At 38.3% G+C, this 20,646-nt stretch overlaps 1 protein-coding gene across 2 annotated transcripts in view; it reads left to right on the top strand.

Moving 5' to 3' along the window:
* The window catches only part of aadac (arylacetamide deacetylase), a 24,253-nt gene extending 3,607 nt beyond the window's left edge, over nucleotides 1-20,646 (top strand). Inside the window, exons 1-5 of one of the 2 annotated variants that reach the window (XM_031744047.2) lie at nucleotides 11,987-12,685; nucleotides 14,060-14,288; nucleotides 14,828-14,897; nucleotides 16,016-16,187; nucleotides 18,349-20,646. In XM_031744047.2, coding sequence (XP_031599907.1) covers nucleotides 12,545-12,685; nucleotides 14,060-14,288; nucleotides 14,828-14,897; nucleotides 16,016-16,187; nucleotides 18,349-18,963 — 1,227 coding nt within the window. In that variant the 5' untranslated portion in view covers nucleotides 11,987-12,544 and the 3' untranslated portion in view covers nucleotides 18,964-20,646. Of the gene's footprint in view, nucleotides 1-11,986; nucleotides 12,686-14,059; nucleotides 14,289-14,827; nucleotides 14,898-16,015; nucleotides 16,188-18,348 lie in introns of those variants that run through there. The other variant, XM_039622894.1, reaches the window with a different exon arrangement.

The following is a 20,646-nucleotide window of genomic DNA, read 5'->3' as shown; positions in this document are numbered from 1 at the left end:
TTTCAGTCTGTTACTCTGACATTCCTCATACACTTTGTTCAATCCCACTCATCCTTTAGCTACCTTGACATGACGTTCCAGCTTAATTTAAGCTATGGAAAAGTCTAGATATATGTTTATATTTGTAGCAGTAGGTAACAGTGAAATTCCAGTTTCAGTTCCATTAGCTGATAAATGTGTTTATGTATGTAAGAAAATGAAATATATCGTGTTTGTGAACAAATACTGTGTGTGGTGCAGTGTGCGTTATAGTTTGAGTTTTGGAAAAATCTGTTTTAATGGAATTCAGTTCTGTGTTTCACTCCTGGACAAGGTCTTACTCAAGTTTCACAAATTCTCAACAACACTGATGAAAGCGAACCCAGTTCTCCTGACATGCCTGACCAATGTAACATTTGTCAGACTGTTAACAGCTGCCTGCTGTGAAGCTGACGTGACGTTTGGCATTTATGGGTCATGACATGGAAGGTTAGAACATATCTGGCTCAGTCAGAGAGCCCTATCGTTTCCCATATCTTCTTGTTGTTTTGCAAAAGTCTCTTGTTGTATAGCAACTTTATTAATCAGGTTTATACTGATACACTATGCAGATGATAACATGAAGGTGATTTGCTACATTTGCTACTGTAATGAGGTTTTCTGGAACAGTTTAAGTGCAGTGGTCTGATGAAAGATACCTCAGCAGCAGCATTTTTTTAAAAAACAAAGAAATAACCATTCTTTCTTGTCAGCATTATACATTATAGATTCAGTACTTGTGATTGTACTGTACCCTTTTATTAGATAATGATGAATGAATTCTTTTGCAAAAAATGACTGTTATTCTAAAACTAAAACATCTGCTCACAGATTTATTCAGTATGTTACCCTTTGTGATTCAAGATGTGGTAGATGAAATACTCCCTGAAAGAGAAAGCAAATGTTGGCTTGATATGCTTTAACAGATAACTGCAGGATTCAATAGTTCTTATAATTTTGTCTTTTACAATTTCCAAACATAAGTTGAGATTTCTAGCTATTCTTAGCATCTTTACCGTCTGCTCTGTAGGGCGATGACCTTTTGTTGATGGTTTAATCCTCTGTTCTTTATTGTAATTTTATGCAGCTGATATATAATGAGTGAAGAAACATGCTCTCTGTTGCCATTCAGACTCTGGCATTGTTAACACATTAGTCTTCTTGTGTACAAGCACGCTTACCTCGAGCCTTTGACTCCAGGCCGGGGTCAGTCAGCTAAAGTTAGCTTTGACGTGTCAGTCACATTCTAGCACTGAGGAAATCACATGACCTGACTGCATGAGAGCAACATAATTTCCAAACAGCCTCTCTGACAGGTATTTCACTCTCTCACACACACAGATAAATTAGAATGACTTGTCTAAATAAATTTGGAGCTTTTTAGTTTCAGTTTAATGCATAGTTTTGTTCTTAAAAACTCACAAATCAGAGATTTGTACACGTGATGTGTTTGATGGAAATACATTTGCAGCTTATTTATCTCTGACAGTTTTGCTCAGGTATCACTTTTTTTTAATAACCTGGTGACATTTCTTTAGTAATCACTGATATGCTTAGGATCCTCCTTTGTTTGGCATTGAACTAGCCAGCTCTGATCTACAAGCAATTACATCTCAGCGATAATGAAAAGCGTTTTAGCCACAGCAGGATGCTTGCGATAGCAAGAAAATGCTGGAGTTTCTTAGTGGGCTGCTTAATAAATTCCTAATGGATCTGTGTTTTACTGCTTTAGGATCAGCAGTATATTCTCATTTTCACAACTGCACTGTGATTGTTTGATTACTGTTAGTGAGTATTTTAGACCACAGCAAAACAAAGACAGAAGGATTTTGGCCTCATGAGTAAAAACAGATTTTAGAATAATGAGGCACAACAATTCAACAATAATTTTTTACTCAGATCCTTTTGTCTTAAATTCAATATTGCAAAAGCCTGTTTGGGACTGGCTTCTGCTGTCAGAATCATTTTTTGTACTCCTGATTTGGACAGATGAGTGCTTTTGAACTCTGCTGGACTTTATCTTGTTTCTAATATTCCTTTTTGTGTTATGTGCCCAACTGTATTCATCTGTCCATTGCTATGTTATTCCTGCTGAGGAGAATCAAAACGAGTAAAACTGCAAAAGTGAACAGGGAACAGACGTGAACTTTAAATTCCTTCACAAAAATTTGTTTATGGAGGATTTCACTGTCAGTGTCAGTGAATATGCAGCACTGACTTTATCACGGGCTTGTATCCTCATGGACTGTCATGATTATTTGAAAATGGACTTAGCTGAAATAATGCTTTGATGAGCATTTATAGCACCATGAACACATGTGGCTGTTTTTGATTATTTTCAGGTTTATCAGTCATCAGTTTGTTAATGTTGGCTAGTCAACAACTATTTGTTCCTCATAGTAATGTTTATCCTTACTTGTCTCAGACTAGGGGCTAATTGGCTTTAAATAGCATTTTCCGTAAGACAGAAATCTGTAAACAATATTTTACCAGAGACGTAATTCTAATCTATCAGGCTGACATTCCATATCTTCTGTCAGCATCTCTTTATTATAAACTCTGATCTATTGCTGTTTTTTTAAATTAAAATCTATCATTATTATTGAATATGACAACAGTTTTCTGTAGCTCAGACCTCCGCTCTGGACCGGGTCTAATCTGTAATCTCTGATCGCTCTGTGTGGCTGATGTGAGTAAGGGAAACTAATGGACTGAGAGGAGTTGAGTTTGCATAAACATAGTAATTCAGACAATTGAGTGTTACAGTAAGTTCTCCCCCTGTCAGCGTGTTCCTGATGTAGGTATGGACATTCTTTCATTAGTCATGTTATAAATGATTAGGATCTTCCACATATTGTTATTATTGTTTTTTCCATGTGTCATTTTTTGCTGAAGTTCAGACGGAGCATGAGAATGGGGAAGAAAGGTGATTTAAGTGATTTTCAACATGGCATGGTTGTTGGTGCCAGATGGACTGGTTTAAGTATTTCAGAAAGTGCCGATTTGCTGGGATTTTCCCACACAAGCACCTCTAGGATTTACAAGGAAATAAGAGAAAATCCAGTGGATAAAAATGCATTGTTTGATGCCAGACGTTGGAGGAGAATGGCCGGCCTGATTTGAGCTGAGAGAAATGCAGCAGTGACTCAAACAGTCACTTAAGACCAAAGTGTGCAGAAGACCATCTCTGAAATACACACTGAGCCAGTAGCAGAAGACCACACCAGGTGGCACACCTGTCAGATTGAGGCTACAGTTCACATTTGTTCATCCATAATTGGACTGGAAAAATGTTGTGTAGTCTGATGAGTCTCAATTTCTTCTGTGACAATCAGATGGCAGGGTCAGACTTCGGCGTAAACAACATGAAAGCATATCTCCATCTTACCTTGTATGAAAGATTCCGGCTGCTGGTAGCGATGTAATAGTGTGGGAAACATTCTTGTGGCCCACTTTAGGAACTTTAGCACCAACTGAGAATTGTTTAAGTACCACAGTCTACCTGAGTATTGTTGCTGACCTTGTCCATCCCTTGTATGACAACACTTTACCCATCTTCTGATAGCTGCTTCCAACAGGATAAGGCTCCATGTTATGAATCTCAGATCATCTCAAGCTTGTTTCTTAAATATGACAATGAAATTTGTTGCCTGCCTATCAGCCGACAAATCTCACACAGCTCCTGTGTGATGCTATATGGACCAAAATCTCTGAGGAATGAATCTATGCTGTAAAGACTTAGTTCTGAAGGCAAACGGGGTCCAACTCGGTACTAGTAAGGTATACCTGACAAACTGTAGTGAGTATATGTGGGAGTTTATATATGTTACATGGCAGGAACTTGAGGAGCTTAATAGTAATTCAATTCTCCTTCTTCTCCTTCTGTTTTCATGCTTTACAGACTGCTACAACTTAATTTGCTTTACAACCATATAAAATTTGTAAGTCAGGATCTAATAATCTGCAAGTTATTTGTTACTGAAGGGAAAAGAAGAATAATCGGCAATAGTTAGCTCTTTCATGATTTACATGTACCTTTATCACTTTACTTTGTTTTCAAGTTAAAACTTATTTAGTCAAAATGTTACATCATCCCTTGAATCACTTTGAGGTTTGATGGTGAAAAAAGCCTGTTATGTTTGTGCTTGTGCTGTGTGTATGTGGCCAGCAATTGATGGGCAGTATGCCCAAGCATATGAATGTGCTTGACATCATTGAGATATATAGAAACACAAGCATGTTAGCATGTGTGAATGTGCGTGGCCTTATTGTGATATATAGATGCATGCAAGCAATACAAAGTGTCATTTGACAGACTTGTAAACTTCTGTGTTTCAGGTTTTCATTATCCCTCTGATTGCAGTGATCAGTTGACCGTAGCGATCCTATTTAAATGAAGTATGTTTTTTTTTATTGCACGCCGTGCGTTCTGCAGCTTAATCATTGTAGCATGCCATATTTCTTACTTTTGGTCACACAGACAAGCAAAAAAAAACTACACAGCCTGTGCTGGTGTAGCAGGACCCAGTGGTGCACACATCCTGCCTTCTTTTGTTTGAGCGTAGTAATTCTAATGTACAATGTTTTGCTACTAACTAAACCAATCACGAAGCAAGTATAACAACATGTGTTTTTGATCTAATGCCCCAGGACTATGAAAACAAAAACAACCCCTGCTACCTTACTTATCCCACTATATTTCCATACCTAGTGGTCCTTTGGGCTCTAGTGGCCCCACTAAAACCACTGCATTCCATTGGAGCCATTAAAGGGTATCAAGGGCCAAGCTGTTAGGTATGGATCACATTTCTTTTTTTTTTTTATCTGCATATATTGAGAAGCATCACACTGAACACATGTGTGAGTTAATTCACTGAATAAGAATGTTATTAATGGAAAACAGCTTGCAGTTTGTCAGTTGAATAAAATTAAAACCATGACCAAAAATGTGAGTCTTTCGCAGCCACATAAAGAATTAAACAATTGCAGAAACCAAAAGTACACGAATTACAAAATGCTGCAGGTTATATAATAAGTAGAAAACTTGTTGGGCAACTGCACTGTAAATTACACAATATATATATATATATATGTATATAATATATATAAATCTCTCTCCAGTTTGAGTCATGCAGCAAGTGAAAGCAATACTTGTTTTACAAAACAGTTTCCATCGAGTGTCTGTTTCAGGGTTTGATCTTCAGACTAAACAAAATTTTGTGGTTGTTTGCCGATTCATTATTTGTTTATTTTTGCATCCATCTTCCCTGTTTGTTTTGTTCACCGTAACATCTGCAGTATCTCCAACTTTGTCCTTTTTATCCTTATTCACTCAGTTCAATAGCTAATTACTGTTTGCTGTGTTCTGCCTTACTGTACCTGTCCTGCCTCCGCAATAAGTTTACATTTAAGATAACACTTAACTAGCCACTAAAGATAATGACACAAACAGTTTCCTGATTATATAACGATGCCCTATAACAATCTATATCTATAAACCATCACAAACAGTGGGAAAGTTCAGAAGTTAAGTCTGTAAAGAGACAGATGCATCATTGATGAGTTTGTATCAGCAAGATTAGAGCTCTACAGCTGAATCAAAACAGTCTGAGACACTACAAAATAAAGCTGTAATGTAAGTACTGGATACCTTACAAAACTCTGAAAGAACACTGCTAAAAATATTGTCTGTGTTTGAGGGGCTTGTAAATTACATCACTCATCCACAGTTAAGGGCCTTATTGTGTCTCAAAGGATGCCAAAAGGACATAAAAATTGAACATGTGGCTTATTGATCCTCCAGACCCTGTAGTTCTTCCAATATCTCTTTGTCCTCGCTGATGGCCAAGTTTTCTCTCACAAGAACAGGAATATCCAGAAACATCCAGGAATCCTGACATTTAAAAGGCACCGAGGTCCAAAGTAGGAAGAGATGAGCCAACCTGTTATCCTGCATGACCTTATACTTTACTAAACAGAAGCTTGATCTGTACTGCATTTCAGTTAATGGGATTAGTCACAGGATCATATTATTCACTTTCAGGCAGCGGTAAAAGCATGCTCCTATCTTTCCATCTGCCTTGGAGAAGGACAGAAAATCCAGTTTGTTGACTTAGTAAAAGTTTGGAAACTATTTAGGATGATTGAAACGGGGGATTTTATGTGACACTGCACCTGTTTAACCCCGTTTAACCTCAACTGACTGGGGTCCATGCAGACATATCTCACAGGTATTTTTTTAATCATCCCAATTTTGTATGACTTTGTTAATCAGTTTGTTTCTAATAATATCACATCATTGTGATACCATGTATTGATATCATCACATTTCAACCATTTCAAATGCCATTGTTACCTTCATCATCTGAATGGAAACATCTAGACTGGAAATATTATTTTATTATTATTATTGTTGTTGTATTATTAAAATAACAAGAGTATTATTACTTTTATTTTGCTAGTATGATTGCTTCTTACAGTTAATTATTCGTGTGGTCCCCTAGGAGCCCACTCAGTAGTGTTAAATATGTTGCCAAAGAGGTGACAGTGCCTTTAGCAGCAGATGTGTTTGCACATTTTTCTGGTGTAATTATTCTCAGCTCTCAGATATTATGACTTGTTTCTTTGCCTGCAGTTCAGACAAAGACCCCCTGTGGTTGTTCGCACATTGAAAGTGCTTTTATTTCACTCTTTAACCAGTTCAGGGTCGCAGGCCGGGTGGAGTCTATCTTATACGGCGAGAAGTGAGCTGCACCCTGGACAAGTCGCCAAACCATTACAGGATTGAAACATAGAGACACTGACTCTCAAATTCACTCACGGCTTAGACTGATGAAGGAAGACATGTACAACTGCAGGGTTACTAATGCAGTCCACACAGCATTAAGGCAGAACCAAACTGAGATCAAAAGATAAAAGTATTGAAAAACACTTGATATTTATGCTCACAGACACTTATTTAGTGGTGTGCATGTCATGTTTTCATTATCCTGTTCTTATAATATCTCACTGTACCTTTGCAGAATTTGTAAAAGTTAAAAAATATATTATTTTCTTATTAAACACTTTTGGGGAATAGCTGGTTTTGACTCGAGCAAAGCAAAACGTTACTCAGTGAATGTGTTGAAGCCTGGCAGTAGTTGATTTAGGACAGAGCACCCTCTGCTGGAGAGTAAAAGTCAATAACCAAGCAGAGTTGAGTAGTCATGACTACATATATATATATATATATTTATGTAGTGCGGTAGATAGAATAAAGTATTTTTATAAATAGGCTTTTGTCCAATGTTGTACAAAGATAGCTGATAGCAGATGGTGCTTTGTATTTTATGTGACAGCTACCAGGAAATTAGTTGTTTTAGACACTTCTTTTCTTTCCTGTGTTTTTTTCTCTGATGACTACAATTTATACCGGATGTTTTCACACTAACAGTATATTTTAAGAGACATCTTCTGTCTTTTTTCTGGAGTTGCGATTTAAATGATTTATATGATTCCTCAACCTTCCCTCTAGCTCCATTGGGTTCAGATATGTGCTTTTGAATGTGACATTCCTAAAGTTACTGGATGAATCGTCATTCATTTTTGTGTATTTATGCTTTGCTTAAGATGAATTATAATCAATTTTGCGATCTCTGACTTGTCACCTGGTGGAATCAATAACTCGAGTTTTGTTATATTTTAGCTTAATCATCAAATGCTTGCAGATAAGGTTGTTCCATCGTCCTCAGCAAAGCACTTTGTGCTTAGTCCTGCTCATATTCTAGTATACAAAGATACGATGGAGAAAATGGAAGAAAAAATGTGTTACACATTCAAATGTTATCACTATCAGTGTGCTGACATTAGCAGGGCTTAGATAGTGCTTAAGTACAGCCTCATAAAGCTGCTGGTGTAGCTGTAGACTCCAGGTTTAATATGTCAGAGATGATGTAAACTCCAAAACTTCTATGTTCCGCCATGTTTGGGCTGTAGTTCAAATAACTTGTCAAAACTGATTAAAACAGGCAATGGCTGAGTTATTCTGTTTTCCAGAGCTTTTTATCTATGTTTTGAGTTGTTTAGTCAATGTGTAGTTGAATGCAAACCCCCCTGGATATCCTTGTGTCTGGTGATAACAGGAGAAATTCACGTGGAATTGAGGTTAGAGGCCAACATTCCTTAAGATAGAAGTGTTGCATAGGCAAGTACTGATAAAGAGCTTATCCACTGCTGTCTCCTACACCCAGTCCAATGATCATGAGGCGCAGTGTGGAAATAATAAACTGCAGCGTTGGTCGATATAGACTCAGGGAGGATCTGGTGGTGAAAAGTGATGAAAACTAAAGTTCAACATTTTAGGTAAACAGCTCATTTACAGTCACTCCCCAAAGACCATGTGACCATGTGTATCAGGGACCTCAGGGAAAACTAAAAGAAAGACACCACCTTATGCATTGCATTAAATTAAATGTCATTGTTCATGTTTACTGTAATAAAAGAAAATTTCTTAGGGACGTTCTTAGTTGTAACTTTTTTAGTAACTTTTTTCTTTTTGGCAGCAATAGAGGTCTGCTCATCAGGAGGTTAATTCTGTTCCCGATTCTGATCCTTTCGCTGGCTTTGTTTAAAATAAGAAATATTTCAAATATTGCCATGCAAGGATTTAGTAAGAAAGAAACCATAGTGGAACTATGTATTATTGTGCAAACAAAATGAGCTTTGGAAAAAAAACAACGAGTTTGTTGTGGAATGCACTGTATATTATTTCTAATCTGAAACAGGGGTAAACGTTTGACTCTTCACAACCTTTGACAAAGCATACGCTCCATAAATATTATTGTCTTATTCACTTCACTCAAGTCAGATGCTGATTATCTTATTCACTCTGTGGCAAAATACTTTTTCCATTCTTCTAGATACATTATGCAAGCATGGCTTTTGTAGGTCAGTCTTTACTAGTTCAAATAAAAAGTTACAGCTCTTTCAGCCTTTCACATGAAGCCAGCGATCCATAAATGATAACTATGTAACTGCTGGTATAAACGTATTTGCAAATCCAATACTTTCTGGAAGCAGTGTTTGGCACTGTTTGGTGTTCATGTCGTAAAGGAATAAAAACTTGGTCTGCGTCATTACTAATTTAGGGCTTTGTCGTGGCATGCAGAAATAACTTTAGTATTCAATTATTAAAGCAAGGAATCACTTTCCTTGGGCTCTTACAATCTTCTCACCTGGTACAAAGTGTTCTTTTTTCATTTCTGATGATTGTAGCTCTTTCCACCTCAAACTTTACTTTCAGAAATATGTAATATGTATGAGGAACTCTTTACTTTTCTGTTCTCTTGATGACCACAATATGATTACTTTATAGTGCAATGGTACTTTGGAGGCTTAGATTGTTATATCATTAGAGAGGTATGTTAAAAACCTGTTACTTTCAAAAGCAGTGACAAGAGGATGGACCAACAACACAAAGCAACCTGCCAAGGTTGTGGCTCTGCTTTTGGCCTAAAGCTTGAAATCAGAGACAGTTATTTGACCCTGTTTAGCCTGTTTATTGTAAAAAATACGTGAAAAGAAGAATAGATGCATTGTTGCATGTGTTTAGATGAATACACTACATGAAAAAACACAATTCTATTGTACGTTACTCCAGACACTAACAAATATTTAAGATATTGCCCAGACATGTAGTGCCTAGTACCACTGCTCTACTTGTACAAGCAGATACTATATATTTTGTATTATGTGTTGATGAATACACACACAATCACTTATTGATATATGCACAAAAACAAATGATCAGTCAAGCTGTACAGATTCACAGTTTTCTAGCTAAAATAAATGTTAAGCAAAGCCACATTCTGAAGAAAGAAAAATCTTTCGTTTCTTTCAAGATTGCCTCCAACTTCTGTTCTATCCAACTTCAATTCAGTCTTCCATGGAAAAACCTGCATGACACATATGAACCTGAATAAGACACATTCGGTGAAATGAACAATAAAAATAAAAGTTTATTGGGTACAGCTGTTCAACTTCATATAACAGCAGGCATTTAGGCATGTAGATATATTCAAGAAGACCTGCTGAAGTTTAAACAGAGAACCAAGCAGTAGATATGCATCTAGTGTGTGTGTGTAAAAGAATATATACAGTAAAACTAACTGCAAGAAAACAAGATCAAGAGCATAGTCCCAAAAGCTTTTGTGTTTTTCTGGGCATTACATTTCTAAGTAACACACTGGAGGAAAACAATCGTTCTGCATGAAAACAACTTTGGAAGCTCGAATTAAGACGTAGTGGAGCTTGAGTTTAATATCTGTGTTTAATATTTTTGTTCAGTTATGTTTGTATATGATGATTTTATTTAATGAGGATGGAGAAATCTTGTGGATTTGGTTTTGTTTGAGGTTAGTTGCTTAAAGTTGGCCATGCAACCTGACCTATTTTTTGATTATTATATCAAATAAATGTTCCTTCCACTCATCTCACTCTGGACTCTGGAATTAAGTGCCTTCAGATGCCTCTTGTCATGCAGGGCAGCTGCTTTGCCTCAGCAGGGGCTCTGCAATTTAAAAAGTTACAAAGTTTGCCACTCATACTTATAAGCAGGGGAGGTCTGGATTGAGTTCCTTAATTATAACTATTTGAAGTGCCTCTGTAGATTTGGTAATCCCAAGAATGTGCCCATCTGTGTGTATACACACATTCATATGTATGTATGTGAGCTTACACTGATTACACCAGCAAGCATATGAACACATATTCCTACACTTCAGTACATATCTGCTTAAGCTACCCATACACGCAGCAGGGTGTTGGAGAGTCACGTGGCATAGCACTGCACAGCATGACTATACGTAGATGAAGACAACATACCCACCCCCACATCTTCTGACACCCATCCTCCCCATTAACAAGATGCAAAGAGTGAAGAGAGCTCCATGAAAGATTTACTAGTGATCTGAGGTGGTCTCCATCAGAAGCAGAGATGAGGCCAGTTGTTGGAGGCGAACGAGAGGGAGGGAATTCCAGGGAGAATCCCCGAGTGTCTGAAGTGTGATTTTGTATTCAGAGAAGAGATTTAGTATTCCACTGCTCAGCAGTGAGCGGTCTCATAGATGCTTTCACCCACTGTCACGTCCTGGATCGTGCCGATTCTATCTCAATTGAGTTTGATGGCTGATGGAAGGAGACACTTGCCTGCACTTTAACACCAGCTAATTTTAAATTCCAGTTTGACTAAAAGACATTAAAAAGATCATAACAGAGAGGTCAACTCCAAGTCAGGGGGAAGTATATAGTTCATAATTTCTCAGATGAACCCTATAGAGAAATCAAACTACCTCAGAACAAGGCTTTAGGTTATATGGATCATTTCATTTAAAAACATAAACAGCTAGAGTTTGCAACTTTGACAGCGAAGGGGCTCCTCATTATTTACTGACCTCAGCTTCCCCGTGTCTCTTATTGGATCATTTACTAAACAAACGCAATGAAGTAATGTAATGAAGGCTGGCCCTCATCTTCTTTTTCTCTCATCTTGATCCAGGATGATCCAGCTGGCATCAGCCTTCTTTTGTGTTTACAAAACTTCACAGTGCACATGCTACAGTACCCTTCACTACTGGCATCGCTCCAGTGTTGGTTTGAACGGTTTTGTTTTAATAAATTCAATCTGACTCGAGTACATCTCTTGTGACGTGCCACTTCTGTTGAACCAGTTTGCCACTTTTTCTACACAAAGATATGCCCATGAAAATAAGATAAACTAAATAAAAAAAGTCCTGCATCTGCAAACTTTTCTTCCCATTGCTGCAGCAAGCACCAAATCGTCCCTCCTGCAGCGTTTGAAAACGTGAGTGCATCAGAGAGTCATGTTGCTTTTGACAGTCCTACCAGGAAAGCAGACATCAGAGCTGGCTCTGTCACCAATTATATAATTAGCTTGGACAGTTGCAACCAAATCTGCAGTACACAGCCTTATGCTGTGACCGCATACAAGCTACACAGACTTTCTCTTCTTATAAATTCAATTTGAAAACTTGTACTCGGGGAATGGAAAGAGTGAAGGAGAAAAGAACTAAAAAGGGAAATCTGAATGCACCAGCCATGTTTGAGCTACAAGCCACGACATTCGTGCATCAGGTGCGTCTTAGCATAAAGTTTAGTCGCGCGCCCCGTGTAATCTAGCGATTAGGAGGCACCTGAGGAATTTGAGTTGTAGGCCAAGGTGGGACGGTTCCTGCCTCGTGAGCACACAGCGTGCGCGCTCCTGTCTCCATATCACTGACACTTCAATTAATTCTGCTGCTCCACGAGACAGACACGCACTAAGGAGCATAAGGGAGCATCGAGAAAAGCTCAGAATATGCGCACAGATGACCACATAATGACACCGAGCGCTCGCTGTAGTATTTAGCTCGCGTGGTTCCAAGAATTGATTCCGTGAGTAAGCTTAGTCGCGAAGCGAAGTGACTTAACAAGCGCAACAGCCCGTTTGTTTTGCACCCCGCAGTTTGTGGCCAGGGACCCACGCTGGAAAATGAGGCTGGGAAGCATCATTTTATTCGTCGCTTTCTGCTCTTTCACCGCTTATTACGTTTACGAGCCCATTCCTGAGGAGATAGAAGAGAGATGGAAACTCATGCTGACCAACTCTTTCTTTAGAAGTCTCAGCCATCTGGTAAGGAAAATTAAAATAAATAAATAAAAGAACTATTCTTGCCGTCTATCTGGATAATCTGCTCTGGTGTTACTGAAATAAAATCCCAAAAGAGTGTAGGCTCTTCAGTATTGTGGATGTATGAACACACCTTTCTGATCACTTTAATGCACTGTATGTATGTTATGTAGCCATAAGCTGAGAAACGGTAGGTAAACTGCCTTTGTTCTCTGAGCAGCTAAGGTGGCAGGTTAAACGTTTGTTGTCTTTTTGCTGATGTAGATGCACATGCTGGTTACACCAGATTATGTCAGATGCTAATCCATGTTTTGTATAGTCCTGCTCACCTGTTCTAAAAATAGAACCTATCAAGGGAACCCGTCTGCGTTTATGACGGATAAGACGCCCGTGGTTTACTGTAGCCCATTGTGCTACGGCTAATAGAGCTTTTTTTTATTGTCTTCAAATGCGGTTTGAATAGATTAGTGTTGCATCATATCATCAGTAGGATAAGTGTAGTTTTAATATAATGGTTAGTGGATTTAGTTTGGAACACATTTTTTTAATTAACATCCTAAGTATTAAATAAATCTTAGTGTTGTGCTTGTTTTTAATATTGATTATTATGCAGTTAGAAAAAAAAGGTGGAGGCTACTACCTCGAACCCCACAGGGCAGTTCTGTTGTTAAACTAGGGATAATGGTATCTCATTTTTCCCTTTTAGCATAAAAACATGGCATTTAAAAAATGATCTGTTTTGGAGATGTAATGACAGCATTTTGTACTAAAATCCTGAATTTCGATTCAATCTGTTCTAATACTAACATGTTTAGTACACATCAGTTTGGTCTTTGAAATGCCAAGAAAGGGAACCCTCTTGTCCTTCTTTTTTCTTTCTTTCCTCTTATTTAAAACCCCCCAAAAGAAAACAAAAACAAAAAACTACAGCCTGACATGAGCTCCTGATGGTACTGGACCTAGATGACTCTGATTAGTTTATTGTGGGCACATCAGCTGATTACCCTGAAGCCAGCTTTCTACTGCTTCAGCAAGCAGACATAATGGAGTACCAGTCATGCTTTTATTTCATTTAGGTATGACTTCTTTCAACAGTTAACTTTAGGGGACTTGACATTTTGCCAAACAGTGTTCTTGTGACTACTTGTTTCTCTCCCTTCCTCCTTATCATGGTCACAAGTTTAGCATATTTGACATTTTCTGTTTTGAATATTATAGATGTTAGTCCGGCATGATGTGTACATAGGATAAACAGGGTTATACTAATGTTATCACTTGTACACAAGGCAATAGAGATGCCTCATGTTTCACAAACACCAACAAATTATGTGATATGTTTTTTCTCTATACCTTACATTTGCCTTTCTCCATTTCCAGGCAGACATAAGCGAATTACTGGGCCTGAAGGACTACATGGGGGTAATGTACTTCATTACTCTGTTAGAAAAGATAGCACCTGTTTCTGATGAGCATGTCAAGGTGACAGAAGAAAACTTTGATGGAGTGGAGGTGGTGTTATATCAGCCAAAGCACCGGGATAGTGACACAGACCTCAGGAGAGCGATCATATACCTGCACGGTGGAGGATGGTGTCTGGGGAGTTCCCGTAAGTAGTTGGGCTGGGCTCTGTTCTCCTTAATCACACTGAATAACGACTCTGTGGCTTTTAAAGATGAATTGAAAGATGAACACATTGTGTGTTCAGCTCAGAATATTACCATTGTTATTTCAAGAGAGTAGTGGTAATATTCTCCAATTGATTGATTGCGGTTCATGACATTACAGCTTCATATTGACTCCCAGTGACTGGTACTGTGACAGGATCATAAATAATGAACAAACTGTGAAACACAAGTCACAAAGCTTTCAGTTTCCTGAGGAAATAACATGCCTTCTGCTGGAGCGGTGGGGACCTCAGGGGGTGGTTACCCTTGCTAATCCAAAGACGTGACATGCAGTTTGACACATCTCATGCTGCTCTTGCAATCTGTTAAAGGCCTTTCACAATTACAGTAACATGAATCTTTCCAGGAAGTATTGCTAATGCCAGGTTCATCTATCTTACTATAGTATTACATTTATGAAGTTTAATATGATGCATTGTATTACTTAAATCTTTTTCCTCTTTCTCTACTATCTACTCAGGAATGAGTCCATATGATCTCTTGGCCAGAAAAGTTGTCACTGAGCTCGATGCTGTGGTTCTTTCGGTGGAGTAAGTATTTCATATTTTATAGTCATGTATATTGCTGTCAAAAAAGAGGTACTGCTGAAGCAGCATGTTTTTTTTTATGTCATTATTTAAATTCTTTTTTGTTTGTGGTATTAATAGGTCTCATCCTCTTCCCCCGACTTTTTCTGTTGCTCACACACAATTTTCTTTTGTCACGTCCCTGTCATCCCTCATTAGTCACAGGCTAGATTGAAGTGATGATGCTGTTAAGCTCGCCATTTTTCTTTTTGTTTGGGACTCTGTAAGCCTGTTCCCCATCATAGCACTTCCACTGCTATTCTTTGGCACATCCACCTCCTGGTCTGTGTGTCAGTACTTATAGTGTTGTTTGCTAATACTAACATTAAATGATTTTTTTCACCTTTTAAACATCTTTTTAGATATTGATATTTGTAACTCTTAAAATGTAGATTTTGATAGTCATGAAACCAACCCACTGTGTAGTAAAGTGGATAGCGTATGGGTTTGGGGCGTGTAGGGTATTTCCTTATCTGGCTCATCTGAATTCCTTTCTGCTTTTTGCCAGTGGTTCAATGCGTAATTGAAGCATTAGTGAGTCTCAGGGTCAGCCATGCGTAACATTTGGCAAATAGATTAAAATACTTGTAGAGATGACACCAGCACTGCAAAGGTCAGAGCAAAACAAAACTGTTTATTGTATCAACCATATTTCAGCAGTGTTGAAGCAATTTGCAGCAGCTGTAGTTGTGAAGTAATTGTTTGATTGTGGACACGTCCTATTTATAGCTGGCTGTGCACACTTATGCAACCAGATATTTATACTTTTTTTTTTTTTTTAATTATTATTTTTCTTTTTGACCTGGCATGAGTTTTTCATTACATAAAACAAAGAATTGTAAAGACATTTAATATCCGTTGTACATTATGTCAGTTATAGTTCAAGTTAATAACTAAATGGCAATAAGTTCTTTTCATTTTTATAACCTTTCTATACTTTACTGTCTCTTTATTGCCTATTCAGTTTGACAGATGTCTGTTTGTCCTTGACTTAAAAAAATGATTAAATTTTTTTTTCCCACCGTGCTTTGTTTGCTGAAATATTGTCTGTAAACATGGCTTAAATAGTTAACTCTGCTCAGGTATCGCCTTGCTCCAGCGCACCACTTCCCTATTCCCTATGAGGATGTTTACCGTGTGGTCAAACATTTCCTCCAGAAGGGGGTGCTGGCCCAGTACTATGTGCACCCTGGACGCATTGCTGTGTCTGGGGATAGTGCTGGGGGGAACCTGGCAGCTGCAGTCACCCAACAGGTACTGTTTTGTTTTTTTTTTTCTTTTGTTTATAACGTCGAATCTGTTTTCCTGTTCATGAGGTGGCAGAGAATAGGTTATTGAGTGACTGTGTGATAAATAGTATTCTCTTACCCTGAAACAGAAGACTGTTCCTTTCTTGGATCTAAGTATCGGTATCTTTATATTCAATTCAAGATTTTCAATTCAGTTTTATATATATGGTGCCAAATCACAACAACACTTGCCTCAAGGAGCTTTATATTGTAAGGTAAGTTCACTAATACAAAGAAAACAGGGAACAACCCAACAATCATATAACTCCCTATGAACAAGCGCTTTGGCGACAGTGGGAAGAAAAAAAAAAAAAAAACCTGCAGCACAAAGGAGCCTTATATCAAGAACCTACATCTGAACACAGCCAAGACCAAGGAGATGGTAATCAACTTCAGAAGAACAAAGCGATCTGAGCACTCCACCCTCTACATGGATGGGGAGGAGGTAGAAAGGGTAGAAAGCTTAAAGTTTCTTGGGGTCCATATCTCGGCCGACCTTACCTGGTCCACAAACATTTCCCTAAATGTAGGAAAAGCATAATAAAGGCTGTACTTTCTCGGGAAGCTGTGTCAGGCCCAATTACCCCCAAAACTGCTAATTAACTTCTACCGCTTCACCATCGAGAGCCTTCTGACCTACTGTTGTACACTCTGGTTTAACTGCTGTAGTGTGGAGAATAAGAGGAAACTGCAGCGGGTGGTGAGAGTGACAGAGCGGACTATCGGCACTTCACTAACCCCCCTCAGAGACATTTATACTGGCAGACTTCAGCAGAAAGCCAGTATCATCATCAAGGACCCCTCGCACCCTGGACACTCACTTTTTTCCCTCCTCCCCTCTGGTAAACGCTACAGGTCCATCAGGTCAAAGACAAACAGACTCAATAAAAGTTTCTACCCACAGGCTGTCAAACATGCCCTACCTCCACCCTGATTGAAGGTTAGCTGTACTGTTAACAGTTATGGACATTTCAACTGTATTTAAAAACTGTATTTATTATAATGGAACCATCTTACTTAATGTGCACTACCACCAATTACATTGCACTGATCACTTGCTCCTTTAATTGCTACTGCTCCCTTATATGGCATATATAACTTGTACATATCTGTGTAGATACTCACGTTATTACATACGTTCCCTGTGTAGGTACCTCTTTAACTTTAAGTCTATTTTGGGGGGCTTTCTCTTTATTCTCTCTATTCTAAAGGAATTTTAATGTAAAATCTACATGCTGCTAACGGAGAGATGCCAAACTGTCTTTCATTGTTCTTGTAACAGTTCCAATAAAGATCTATTCTATTCTATATAAGGTTCATGGAAGTTTCTGAAAGATGAAAAAAGATGTTTTAGCAGCATGTGAGATTGACTAAAACAAAAGTGTCTTAGCAAGACCAGGAGTTCTCAAGGAATCTCTTTGGAATTTAATTTTGCCTGTCTAGGAAGGAAGGAAGGAATTGCGAATTAGTTCTTAGATATAGATTCTTAGGTACTTTATTTCAACTTTCGTACAGTTCACATACCGTACAAATGCCAAGACTGTTTTATTGTTTTTAGGAAAAAAACAACCAAGGAACCATGGTTCTTAAAATACAACCATCATACAGCCTGTACCCTGTATATCATTTGGCCTTTAAAAATAATTGAAGTGGTTAACTGATAAACTGTTGTATCTAATGTGTCCGCTGCAAAGCAGTGTCCTTTGGGCAGCTGTAGCGTGGTGGCTCAATACCCAGTTACTTTGAAATGCCACTCAAACTATCTCTGGGCAAAATGCTGAACCCTGAGTGAGCGTGTAGGGGAAGTTGCTTAAGTATATAAAAAGCACTGCCTGTGAAACTGTGTATTATCAAAAATGGCTCTCGGACTTGTAAATAACAGAAGTGCTATTTCTTCGGAAGGCTGGTCCAGGACATTGTTTTGCTGGGCAGCTGTATTAAGCCAACATTCTTGGTACTTTCGCTATTTAAGTTTGTAGGTATTACAGCACTGAAGTTAACAGGTCATTACACTTGAAGCCCAACAGGAAGTACTGAAGTGAACTGAGTCAACAACAATGACGCATACATTTCTTGGTTAACTTACATTTAAATCCTTCTCTCGTTCTCTCTTTCTGTCAAAACAGTTACGAAAGGAACCTAGTCAGCAGATTCAGTTAAAGGCCCAAGCACTCATCTACCCTGTGCTGCAGGCTCTGGACCTTTACACGCCTTCATATCAGCAGAATCAGTACATGCCCATTCTGCCCCGCACTCTTATGGTGCGTTTCTGGAGTGAATACTTCACCAGCGACAAAGCTTTTTTTAGAGCAATGATGGCCAACACCCACAACAACCCAGAGTCTTCAAGCCTGCTGAAGTTTGTCAACTGGAGTGCTTTTCTGCCAGAAACGTATCATAGAAAGTACAACTACAGTGCTCCCGCAGTTACCGAGGGAGCAGCTGCAATGGATGGACCATCTCGATCTCTTGCTGATCCGAGGGCGTCGCCTCTGCTTGTTCCAGACGCAGCTTTACGCTCTTTGCCCAAGGCCTACATTCTGACGTGCGAGTATGATGTTCTCCGAGATGATGGGATCATGTATGCCACACGGCTCCGTGCTGCTGGCGTTGAGGTGACACATGAACACTATGACACAGGATTTCACGGAGCATTGATGTTCACCGTGTGGCCAACTGACTTCCTGATTGCACGTCGCATGACAGACAACTATATTAAATGGCTCAAGGAAAATTTGTAAAAGGTTGAGGATCAATAGTAGTTATTCCAGTATTTCTTCACAATGCAAGAATGTTTTGATTGGGTGTAGACTTTTGTTTTTGGTGGTGTCTCTTTTTCTGTGGTCCTGCTGTTTTTGTGTGTATTTATTGAGAAACTTGTACGTTTTGTTGCCATGGATAGGAGTAGGAAACAAGATTTTGAGAGTAAAGAACATTTTCTTTCCAAATAAGGTGGCTTGAATGCAGCACAACACATGAAGGCATCACAAAGTACAATAATAGTGTTGTGTTTGGCTCAACAGGCAACTATGAGGGTAAAAATATCTGTGGACTTTCTTTGGCCTGTTATGGTTCTCCTCATTGTTTTCCATCCACAGCACCTCATATCTAGTCTGATCTTATGGCTTTAGTAATGCATACCACTGAGAAATCTGAAATATTCCATTAGAGGTTTAAAGAATCCAGTGTAAGTTTTGGCACAGCAGAAAAGAATTTTCACAACAGTCTGTTTAGCCAAAGTTAACATTTATCCAAGCTGCAGGTCACTGAAGCCTGAGGTGATGTTACAAAATATACTGACTTGCATAATTGCAACACGTTTAAAACAAAAAAGAATGACTCCTTTTGTTGTGTATCCCTTACATGTAAATGGTGCACATAGAGTTGCTTATGGTAATACCCTTAATTTAAATTGCAGAATGAACAGCATTTTAATCTAATAAAAGGAAAAAAACAACTTCAAGTCCTCATCAGAAACCCATCTACTTGCATTGTGATTTAAAATATCTTCATTTCAAGGCTAAAGGCAGTGAAATAAAATAATCCACATTCCATGAAGAATATTGGTATTTGTATATAAAGAGCTTCGCTATACGCATAAACACATTTTTGTTATAAAGCTTAGCTGAGTGTAAAGAAGCAATATGGCAAAGCGAGAGGAATAATATCTGGAGCCTTAACCTTTACAGAGTATTACAAGTCTCACTTCCTATAATATGAGCTGATAATTTTTTATGGTAGTACATTATGTAAATAAACTACTTTACATTTGGAAAACCAGAAAGTGCTCTCATTTGGGAACATAGAGTCATAAACATAAAGTCGCCATATCAGGAATGTAGCATGTAGATTTGTTTTTGCTTCATACGCAATAAGCAATGGTTCAAAGGCTAGGACACTTAGCTGAAGTTGTAAGTACAAGACCATTTGCCAGTTTGGTGAACAGTATGTAGATGCGATTAAAGAGTTGGTAATTTGGCTTTCTATGCACGTCTGATTGCGTATTTACTGTTTTGACTGTTGTTTGTTTGACTTTTGTTTATATCTCTAACATACAAAAGTTGAGTTGCTTTTTCTTTTAGCAATGGTGAGGTGACTTTTAACTGTTCACTTGTCATTAGAGCATTACTGTTCCTCTCTCTTGAGTGACATCACCTCTGTGACTTCTTTACATATGGGAGATATCTAAATGACACAAGCTCTGGTTAACAGAGCTTGGAGCTTCTTCTTTTTTTTTTTACTAACATTGTTGGTAAAAAAGACATTGCAACATTTCATGTTAACAGACAAAGCTAGCTTATTTCCTCAAACAGCTCTACTTGGTCAATTGTAAATATAACAGTTTCTATTATTTGTCCTGGGTTTCCTTTGTTAGGTGCATTTTTTTTTTTAAGCTATCTGACAATAAATTTCCTCGATCCTTA

Source organism: Oreochromis aureus, linkage group 14 (genome assembly GCF_013358895.1).
Source record: "Oreochromis aureus strain Israel breed Guangdong linkage group 14, ZZ_aureus, whole genome shotgun sequence".
Taxonomy (NCBI): Eukaryota; Metazoa; Chordata; class Actinopteri; order Cichliformes; family Cichlidae; genus Oreochromis; species Oreochromis aureus.
The sequence above is the reverse complement of the archived record's forward strand: the minus strand, read 5'-3'. Positions and strand labels throughout refer to the sequence as shown.